The sequence below is a fragment of the Vombatus ursinus genome, unplaced genomic scaffold, assembly GCF_900497805.2.
Source record: "Vombatus ursinus unplaced genomic scaffold, bare-nosed wombat genome assembly UNPS02014773.1, whole genome shotgun sequence".
Lineage (NCBI taxonomy): Eukaryota > Metazoa > Chordata > Mammalia > Diprotodontia > Vombatidae > Vombatus > Vombatus ursinus.
In genome coordinates this window covers 14063758-14075278 of record NW_020954551.1, presented here as the reverse complement: position 1 = coordinate 14075278, position 11521 = coordinate 14063758, and the positions used below count along the sequence as shown (strand labels likewise).

Here is an 11521-nt window from a genome sequence, read left to right as displayed (position 1 = left end):
ACACAGAGAAAAATGAGATGCTCCTGAGCATAAGGAGCACAAAAGGAAAGGAAGGCCTAGAAAGCTGAAAGAATCCTGGCAATAGGGAGGAACCAAAAGGAAAAAAAAAAAAATTACCTAAGTTACAGACAGAGGAAAGCAGTAGCCAGAGAGGAAGCTGGTTGCCTTGACTGGCAAGAGTGGTTTCAAACCAAGAATGGGCATAGGTACAGTGTGCAAGAAGTCTTGGTGAGTCCAATGGCCATGTTTTCTTAATTCCTGTGAATCTATTACATCTAAGATGGTGGCAGCCTTTTATGCTTTGCACCAGTCATATTCCTGTCAAGATATGCCCCACCTTCACCCTTTACATTTTGCTCTGGGAACAATAATCAAGCCAACATTACTATTAATTTTAAAAAGAACTTGTCAATCAGCTGCCCTACTGCTTCATGACTTCTAGACCAAAATATCTTATCTAGCCAGTATTCCCTATATATATGCTGTCTCCCTCTATGAGAATGTATAATCCCTGAGGACAGGTACTCTTTTTCTTTGTGTCTCCCAGGGCTTAACACAGTGCTTGGCATATAAGTGCTTAATAAATCCTTTTTCATTCATTAAGTTCAGTCCCTCTGAGCAAGATCAGAGAGTTAGTGATGAAGTCCCCCACATGCAAGACGCTGTAGACCCTGTTTCTGGGAAAGTTGTGATGATGTCTAAAGGAAGCACCTCAGAGCATGTGTAGACATTCTATAACTGGTTCTGGCTGGCTAATCATGGGGTGAAAGGGAGGGTCTTTGAAATAAGGAGGACAATACATGGGGGAATCAGTGAATGAGGCCAGTCCCTAAGATCTCGTATGGAGTGCATCAATGTGCTTCACCATTGTGGTTCTCCACAGGAGAGAGGAGCCCGCTTCCAGTAGAGTTGTGATGATGTCTAATGGAAGTGCCTTGAAGTGACTTTGGAGAATGTGTAGACATGTAAATGTGTCCAGGCTGTTCACCATACGGCAAATGGTAGTCTCTTTGATTGGCTGTAGCCACAGAACTGGAATTAGAAATCAATTGAAATGGACATGTCAAAATGGCTCAATCACTGTTTCTCTATTTTGTTTGGACCTCTTCTCTTGGCTTGATATTTCAGTGAGAGATGATTATGAAAGGGGAAATAATACCTTTGGCCCTCTATCTATCTGAGCCTGACATGTGACCGTCAGCAAATAGACCTCTCTCCTTTGCCTTACCATTTATTCTTTTGTTTTAGATGTAGAAGGTTAACATAGAGGCTATATCCTCACAGTTTTGAAAAGGCAGGAGAGTGAGTACGCCAAGCATCAGAGGATCTAGGTGTGCAGGAATTAATTCTATACCATGTTTTGTAGTCAGCCCAGAATCAATGCCCTCATAAGCAGGGACCTTAGGGACCCAGCACAGCAGGTAGTTGAGATTAGGCTTCATCCACAGGTGGTTATGCTGAATTTGGATATAAACTTGGTGTGGTCAATGATATGTAGAAACTATGCTAAAACTGAGCCTTTTTTCCCCAGAGACCAAAGAGGTATAGAGGAGAATATGCCCTAAAAGTATTGGGGAAGATGGGAAAGATTTCCACATCTATTATTGCTATAGTTTTAAAGCAAATACTCCATTTTAAAAGCTAATTGATAATACTTAGGGAAATAGGACTGAAGTATGCTTCATTGGTGGCTTACAATGTAGTTTAATACATGAAATGGTGGCTTGAGCCAATAGGACTGGGGAAAAGAGAACTGAGCCCCTCTGGTTCCCTAGAATCTTGAGGAGGGGATGATATAACAGCCTGGTATGGGGTACTGAGGCAAGAACATTCTGTATTCTCATTCATTCCTCGAAATCAAACAGGGCATTCGTAGGCAAAGCTGTGTGCTAAGTCTTGGGAATTCAAAGAAAAAAAGGAAATCCTCTTGGACATCAAACGATTTCTCTTCTCCTGGATGGATACAACATGAGCCAAGGGGGAAAAAATACAAAGTAATATAAAGTAATTTCAAGAGAGACAAAGTACTAATACTAGTGGAGATCAAGGAAGGCTACATTTTGTGGTGGTTGAGCTGTGTCTTGATGAACGCTAGTGATTCTACATGATGGACTTTCCCTTCGCCTTCTTTCCCTTTCCCACCTCCTCTCCCCTTTTCCCCTCTCCCTTCCCCCATTCCCTCCTCCTTTTTTCTCCTTCCCCTTCTCCCCCTTTCCCCTTCTCTTTCCTCTTTCCTTCCTCCTCCCCTTTTTCCTCCCTCTCTTCTCCCTTTTTCCTCCTCCTTTTCCCCCCTTTTCTCTTCCTCCCCCCCCTTTTGCCTCCTCCTCCCTCTTTGCTCTCCCCTCCTCTCCTCCTCCCACTTTTCTCTCCTCCTCCTCCTCCACTTTCTCCTCCTCCTGCCCCAGGGGACCAGCCTTAGTCCAGTGGCCCTCCGCCTACTTTCCTGTCTAAGATGGCGTCCCCCATGGCAGCTCAGGCCGGGAAACTTCTGCGGGCGGCGTGGGCGCTCCGACCGTGCCTTCCCTTGGGCCAGTCCCAGGTGAGTGGGGGGTCAGGCCGGCCCGGCCCGGGCGGGTCCTCGCCGCGCCCCCGATCCTCCAGCCTCCTGCTGTGGGGCTGCCCTTGCCCACCTCCCCTTGACCTTTCCCCCTCAGCTCCCGCCCCGTGGCACCTCTTCTTTCCCTCTGCTGGCCGCCGTGGGGTGGCCGGAGCTCAGGATGCCTGGGTCCCCAGCACCCATTCCAGTTCCCACCCCCCGGAGCCCCATCCCCACTGCTGGGCACTCCAGCTCAGAGCCGCACTTGGGCTGGCCCGGAAAGGAGCTGCTGCCACCGAGGCGGGCGGGCGGGCACCCGCCGGCGAGCTTCCCACTTAGCGGACACGTGTTCTTAAAACTGATCCTGGAGGCACCGGGGCCAGAGCTAACGGAGGAAGGGCTGCCCTGGTTTTGTCACTCACTTGCCTGTCCTCTGCCCCTGCCTGGAGTCATTTTCTTCCCTGTGACATGAGGGGCTTCCACTCAGCGGGCTTAGGAGTACCCTGGAGCTCCGAATCTCCGATCTTAAGGAAAGATGCTCCGGGTACAACGGGGAAAGGGATGGGATTCCTGGCCTGGCTCCTTGGGGCTTTAGTCCTGAGCTCCGGCTACTGCCACTAAACTTCCCTTGATTGGGGGGATCCAGGAAGTGCTGAGAAAAGCGCGTGTAAAAGGAGACAGCAGCAGACGCTAAGTGCCGCTCGGAGTCTGGCTTCTAGGTAGTTTCACTTTCCTCAGGCTGCACAGTTTGCAGACTTTAGAAGTTTGCGGGTACAAGCAGGAAGGGTTATGATTTCAGAGTTCACTATTGATTGATGAAGAGGGAAGAAAAGTAAGATTTTTTTTTTTGCTTCATCTTTATTTTAAAGGCAGGACAGTCAGTGACTCAAGCAGATCAGAGAAATGTCCTTGTCCAGTCTCTCATTGCTAATTAATGAGTGCAGAATTAGTACTCATGCAATTTTAACCAGGATATGCGCATTATGGTTTTTAAGAAAATTAAAAAGTAACTGCTAATGGTTTTTGAGTTGCTCTTAGTTTAGCTAATTATGACATCTGCAAGCACCCCCCCTTTCTTTTCTTTTTTTTAATTAATATAAATTTTAAAAGTGATAATACTTATTACTATAATCTATGACTGTAAGTGGTATGCAAAAAAAGGATGGAGTTTCTCATCTAATCAACATTGCTGGTTACATTGTAATAAAATAAGACAAATACCTTCAGGTGATCAAATCCTATTCATTATTTAAGCTCTACAAAAATTAACAACTACATTTCTAATGGTTAAAATAGATTTGAGTGGGTGACATAGAAAGGAAAGCTGAGGCATGTGAATATTCTGGAAAGGTGGGAATTTTATTAAGAAATGTGCAAAGCTATTGGTGTACTTGCTTATGAGATTGTAAACTCCTTTCAATTGTAAGTTCCTTTCAGGCAAGGGGGATGAATTGCCCCTTTTTGTGTTCAGTATATAACCTAACTCCAACTTGAATTTAGGAATTGCTCAATAAGGCTTTGTTCATTTGAATTGAATTCTAGAGAGTTATTTTCAGCTAAAGTTGGGAAAAGTTTAATGTTGGAAATGATTAAAGTGATCTGGGGCTCAAGGTTAAGAGGATTCTATTGTAGAAACACAAGACTGATACACTGTCTCCATCTCATTACTATGATTTATGTCCATCATGATGATTGATTGTTACCCTATAGGCCTAGAAGGGAAGTTCAGAAGAAAGATAAGAGGGATTCTGAATGAAAAGCATTCAGAAATCACTTAAAAGAGTATTCAATGTGTCAATCAATAAGTATTTATTAAGCACCTAGTCGTTCAGTCATTTTTCAGTTGTATCTGACTTTTCATGATCTCATTTAGGGTTTTCTTGGCAAAGATACTAGAGTAGTTTGCCATTTCCTTCTCTAACTCATTTTTACAGGTGGGGAAACTGAGGCAAACAAGTTAAGTGACTTCCCCAGTGTCGCACAGCTAGGAAGTGTCTGAGGCTTCACCTATGTTCCAAACACAACGTAAAAGAAAAGGGCCCATGATGGAGACCTGTGACCCCAATCAATAAATAAACATTTATTATGTACCTACCATGTACAGGCACTCTTCTAAGCCCTGGTGATAAAAATGTGAAAAATAAAGAGGGGGAAGGTACTCAAAGTACTCAAAAGTGATGAAGTGGAGAAATCAGAGAAGTCCCACAGTAGTGTAGACAGGTGGGAAATGAGATCTCTGAGCTGAGCTCCATCCTGAAAGGGCACATTTGAGTTCACAGCTCCAACCTTCAGTCAGAGGGACTTCAGGTGATGATGAGCTAGAGTACCAAGGCAGCTGGGATCTTGCAGAATGATGAGGTTTTCCCATTAATGAACTCCCTGGGACATTTTAGAGAAGTCCTAGAGTAGTGCAACCAGGTGAGAAAAGATGTGAATGAAGAGCTAGAAAAAGAGAGTGAGACAAAGTGGTCAGGGAGGTAAGAGAGGAACTAGGAGAGGATAGTGTCACGAAAATCCACCAGGAAGAGAGTATCAGGAAAAGGGTGAGCCACGATGTCAGAAGCTGAAGAGAGGTCAAGGAGAATGAGGATTGAGAAAAGGCCATTCAATTTGTCAATTCAGAAAGCATCAATAACTTTGGAAAGAGCAGTTTCAGTTGGATGATGGGGTCAGAAGGCAGACTTCAGGGATCTAAGAAGAGAATGAGAGGAAAGGAGATGAAGGCATCAATTGTAGATCACCTCCAAGGAATTTAATGAGGAAAAGGAGAAGAAAAGCAATGATTGAGCATGCTCAAGGAATTGAATCCTTTTGTCTCTGCTCCAGTGTCTGAGTAGTCCCAACTCATGCTTGATTGTCCTTTTGTCCCTAATATTGCTAAAACAAGGAAAGAAAGGATAGAAGTCAGTGTGTGAAAAGAAGGCAGAAATAGTGATGTAGTGGAGTCAGTTATTGGAATTAGAAAGACCTGGGCTCAATTCTCACCTCTGATACGTACTAGCTGTGAGACCCTTGCCAAAGTGTCTTAATCTCCCTACACAGCATATACCAAGATGAGTAAATACAAACTATTTAGGAGGAGAGAGAGAGAGCTAACAACTAGTATAAAGGACTTGTGCTGGAGATGCACAGGGCCTGGCACACAGTAAACACTTCATAAATGTTTGTTGACTTGCTGACTGGTATTTGAGTTGGATTTGGAGAGTAGTGATGAATTCCAAGAGGCTGAGGTGAGAGGAAGATCATGGCCAATACAGGGAAGAACCATCTTTTCAAAGGCGCAGGAGTAGGACATGGCACTAATTTTCTATTTTGTGAAAGTGACCCCTTCATTTCTATAATGTATTGTGTACATGTTAAATACTTTGGGATGTAGCAATGATCTCATCAATGTGGGTACCCCTGACCCAACACAGTTTACAGTACTTGCTCTCCTTTTCTTTCTGTCCTCATCTTGCCTATGGCCTCCCGTAAATCTTCCACATGGGCCCAATCCAATAGAATGGAGGCCTTCTCTTGATACTTACATACAGTGGTATTTTGTATTCTATAATGTATCCAGTTCTCTATTCAGTAAAGATTCATGAAATGACAGTGAGAAAAACAAATAAAAGGAAACAGGTTAAACCTTTGCCCCTTGATGTTGTAGACTTTCAAACTGCTGACTCTCCCTTAAATTTCAGCCTCTTTTAGAGGTGTGGGGAGGAAGAGGTGAAGATGGATGCTTGCCTTATAGGAGTGAAGGACCAAAGGTTATGTGCGAGTTCTTATCAGCTAAATGAGGTAACACAAACTGCATTGTAATGTTGCAATCTCCTAGCAGGTTTCTTGCCCAGATGAATAAATACTTTTTTCCCCCTTTTTAAATGAAGTGTAACAGCAATTTCAGCTGTTAGAGCAGGTGATTCATCGGCCATGATTTAGGAGGAAAACTGTTGACCTTCTGTGTTTGAGACGTGATGTAATATTCCCCTCATTGGAAGCTCAGGGATGGAGGGGCAGGGAGGGTAGAAAACACCTTCTGTCTTTCTATCTACCTTAGTAACACAAGCACCCTGTACTTTGCATGCAGTAAGTACTTTATAAGTGCATGCTGAGTACATGATTGTAGAATTAATAGAAAGGCAGATTTCAGTTTAATTGAAGAAAAATTTCCCAACACTTCGAACTACCCTGCTAGCTATTAAATTCTTAATCACTGGAGGGTTTCAGGCAGTGATGAGATTATCTCCAAGGGTATTATAGAAAGTGTTTTTGGTCAGGTAGGAGTGTTGGATGGGATGCAATGATTTACTAGCTGTATGAATCTGTTTAAGTCACTCAGACTCTTTAGGCCTCAGTTCCCACATTTGTAAAGTGAGGTTGGATTGGATTCCTTCGACTTTTATGAAATCCTTCATGTTTAGCACAGTTCTTGGTATGTAGCAGGTACTTAATAAATTTCTGTTGACTGATTGACCCTCTGGGATTACTTCTAACAAGGACATCAAAGACAACCTCATGTTCTCAATATAATTTTATTAACATTTATATATATATATATATAATATATATAAAATATCCATACATATATGTATATTCATCTATAGATCAACTAACCTATATCATCTTTCTCTATCAATTATCTCTCTATCTCATGTATCTCTACCTCTTTTTCTAATGATGATACTAATAATAATAATAACTAACATTTACAAAATGCTTATTACATTCCAGGCACTGTGTTAAGGTTTTACAATTATTATCTCATTTGATTTCCCTCAATAACCTTGTGAGATAGGTACTCTTATCCCCATTTTACAAATGAGGAAATTGAGGCAAACAAAGCAGTGGGCCTGGAGTCAGAGTTCAAATCTGCCCTCAGGTCTTCTGGACTTCAGGCCCACTATTCTATCTGCTGTGCCATCCAGGTGTCTCTCTCTCTGTCTTCCTCTCTCTCATCTATTTATACCTTTGCTTTTATCTTTATTTTGTCTCTTACATGTGCATAGTTATCTGCATGTTGTCTGTTCATTGGAATGTGAACTCCCTAAAGACAAGTATGATGTTTTTTGCCTTTCTTTGTATCACTGTGCCTGGCACATTCTTGATGATTGCTTGATTCAAGGTTACTTGCTTCTAAATCTTTGATTTTATAATTCTTTTGACTTCCCTTCCAGCTCTTAGGTTCCGTGATTCCAAGAATGTCTCTGTAATCTTGGCAACTCCTATTTAACTAGTTGTTAAGATTGGCAAAGCACTTTATATCTTATGATTTGTGTTCTCTCCTACGAGGTGGGCTAGTGCAAACAGCACACTGGATTTGGAGTCAATAGAGCTGGATTCGAATGCTGTCTCTGACACTTCCTTATTTTCTGACTTTGGGTCAATCGCTTTGCCTTGTTGGGCCTCAGTTTTCTTATATATAAAACGAGGGAGTTAAACTAGATACATTTTACCTTCTCTTATAGTTTTAAGTCTATGATTCTATAACCTTGTCCAGATTCTGGAAACAGTTTCCATTGATGCATTGGAAGAAATACTAACATTAGAGAAACGTTTATCAATTATCTCAGCTAATTTGTCCTGTGTTTACACCTTATTTTGTGGTGAGCTGCCCTATAAGTCATCTTCTGGTTTTTGATGGGAAGCTTTTCTCAGAAGGGATTTCTGAGATAAGTGCAACTAAACCTTAACATGGATATATTTTTATTTAAGGCCCTTTTGAACCTGGCTTCAAACTACCTTTCCAGCCTTCCTAATGTACATTCCTCCATTTCATGTGCTCTGAGGTCCAGCCAACATGAGGACCGTCTTGTTGGTGCTCACAAAAGATATTTATTTCCGCTTTCTGGACTGTGTTCCCATGCCAGCAAAACATTCCCTCCATCCTCAACCCTTAGAATCTCAAGAAAGCTCAGCGCAAATATCACCTCCTCCATGAGGTCATTCCTGATTTCCATCCAGGCACCACTGCCTCTCACTCCAAATTATTTAGATATATTGTGTTTGAATTTTGTATATTACTTGTGTAAGTATGTATCATTTCCCCTGATAAGAATGTAAGCTCTTTGAGGTCAAGGACTGCTTCATTTTTTTTTCTTTTTCTTTGTCTTTCCAATGTCTGTAATAGAGCCTAAAGCATAGTAGGTGTTCAGTAAATGCTTTGATTGATTCATGAGGGCCTAGACCAGTGTGTACTTCCTTCTACTGTCCTCAGAAAGATGATTGCATAGTTCATCCTTTCACAGGTAGGGTTTCATGTCTCAGTAACGCATCAAGAATATTCAGAGGTATAGTCAACAAGATTTTGGAAAGTACATTTCACGCCTTAGTGAATCTGTGTTGTTGTTCATTCATTTCAGTTGAGTCCAACTCTTCATGACCCTTGGAAAGACCTCACATGATCCTTGGCATGATCCTTGGAATGATCCTTGGTTTTCCTTGGCAAAGATACTAGAATGGTTTGCCGTTTCCTTCTCGAGCTCAGTTTACAGATGAGGAAACTGAGGCAAACAGGGTTAAGTGACTTGCCTAAGGTCACACAGCTAGTAAGTGGATGAGGGTGGATTTGAATTCAGGTCTTCTTGACTCCAGGCCCAGCACTTTACCCACTGAGGCATCTAACTGCCCTAGTGAATCTGTAGGATTATAGATATTGAGCTGAAGGGACCTTAGAGGACATCTAGGCCAATTCTCTTGCATTACAAATGAAGTAACTAAGGCCAAGAAGAGTTAAATGACTTGCTGATGGTAGCCAAGATAATCAGCAGCAGACTCAGGATTTCAACCAAGTTTGCCGGCTCCAAATCCAGTGCTTTTCTCCCTTGTACTGAGAAGCCTCCCTACATTTGAGGGGATTAGATGAGGGGACCTTTGATGGCTCACTCAGTTCAAGGTCTGTGAACGTCTGCATTGAAGCAGGAGTCCTCCATTCTTTTATTCCATGCTTCCCACATCTTACCCATCAATCCTCAGCCCTACTTGACTCTCCTAAATTAGAACTGAATTTAGAACTGCCAGCCAGCAAGAGCAGATTCTGACTCCTAATCTAATCTTTGCTGAAGTAGCTGAGATGGTACACTCCCAGTCTGTTCCATCTTTTTTTTTCTCCCTGTCCTCTCTCCCTTCATTTTAGAGGTCTGAATTTTATTTTTTTTAGTTCCCCATTCTTGTCTTCTTTCTTCCTGCTTCCTTTCCCTATCCCATTTGCATCAGTGGGTCTCAACCACCTTTTGTCAGAATCTAGTTTTCTTTGCTTCATTTGAATTGTAAGTGTGGTCTAATGAAAAACCCTGGGAAGCTCCAGGTGAGATGTGGAGAAATCCACTGAATGATCTGGTTTGGCCTTAGACAGACAAACGAACAAACAAACAATCTGCCTAATTTATAAGTACCTCAGAAAAAAGACACTGAGTCTAAGGAGAATCTACTAATATTTGATTTTTACTGAGGGCAAATGAGATGGAAAACTGAAGCAACTTTCTGGAAGATGGTTTTAGTTGCCTACCCTTAAGTCATGTGTAAATATGGACTATCCTGGTTTACCATCCACATTCATCAAATTCATTGAATAATTGTTTGTGGCAGTTAGGTGGCACTTTGGATAGAGTGTAGGCCTGGAGTCCAGAAGACCTGAGTTTGAATTCTGCTTTTGACACTTACTTGTTGTGTGACCCTGGGCAAGTTACTTAATCTCTTAGTCTCACTTTTCTTATCTGTAAAATGAGAGGAATAAAGGGAAGGAAACAGCGTTTTTGAAGCACCTACTCTGTGCCTAGCACTGTGCTAAGCACTTTACAAATATTTTCTCATTTAATCCTTATAACAACCCTGTGAAGTAGATACTACTATTATCTCCAGTTTTATAGTTGAGGATACTGAAGCAGACCATGGTTAAGTGATTTGCCCAGCTTCACACAGCTATTAAATGTCTAAGGCTGGATTTGAACTCAATTGTCCTGACTCCAAGGCTAATGCTCTACCTGCTGCTTCTTCATCATCTAGTTGTCTCTACCTTCCAGACTTGTTGTGAAGAACAAATGATATAATATATGTAAGGTGCTTCGCAAATCTGAAATGCTATATAAATACTTTATTATGTGACAAATGAAAAAGTTTCGGGTAATTGGTGATCAATTTATTAATTGGGTTACCTCAGGGTTGGGCAACCTGCAGCCTCGAGGCCACATGGGGCCCTCTAGGTCCTCAAGTCTGGCCCTTTGACTGAATGCAGACTTCACAGAACAAACCTGCCTAATGAAAGGATTTGTTCTGTAAAACTTGGGACTCAGTCATAGGGCCACACGCAGGTCCTAGAAGACCACATGTAGCCTCAAGCCTGCAGGTTCCCCATCCAGGGCTAGCTAATAATCAATAAATTGATGGTCAGTGGTTTCTCTCAGGAAACTAAAGACAAAACCATGGAGAGGCTGAAAGCCTTAATATACTTTTTTGGAAAAGAGGAGGCCTCTGACAAGTGAAAATCAACCCTGATTGATGGAAATTTAATGAGGAGATGGGTTAGAAGTCTTCAGCTCCTCCTGCTGAGAATGTGGCTTAATCATGAGACTCAGCTGCCTCCAGCAATCTGGACAGGGGAATCCACCTCCATCCAGAACTCTAGGATTGGTTTTCTCCTTCATGAGCTGGAACACTCCAAATTCTAATGGAGAATTAGAAGGATAGGGGCTCATTTCCTTGGGCAAGAACTTGCTCAGACTGGATTCTATTTGCTCTCTAAACAGAAGTAAGGTCTCCTAGTTGGGTGAGGTCCTGCCCTAGATTAAGGAGGGCATTCTCCCAAGGTTAGGGCAATCTTATCAATCAGACATATCTTTCAGAGACTGATTGACCTTCTACAGGGGCTGAGCCCTATTTGAGGAAATAAAAGGAGAAAAGCCTGAATCCTAATTTAATAATCTGTTACTAGTATAATAGCAAAATAGTAATTTCTTCTTCTTCTTCTTCTTCTTCTTCTTCTTCTTCTTCTTCTTCTTCTTCTTC

General features: G+C 42.1%; 1 protein-coding gene across 1 annotated transcript in view; it reads left to right on the top strand.

Moving 5' to 3' along the window:
- Nucleotides 1–2404: 2404 nt before the first annotated feature.
- SUCLG2 (succinate-CoA ligase GDP-forming beta subunit) overlaps nt 2405–11521 on the top strand; it is a 305674-nt gene continuing 296557 nt past the window's right edge. The window contains exon 1 of the mRNA XM_027864082.1: nt 2405–2539. Coding sequence (XP_027719883.1) covers nt 2453–2539 — 87 coding nt within the window. The 5' untranslated portion in view covers nt 2405–2452. The remainder of the gene's footprint in view (nt 2540–11521) is intronic.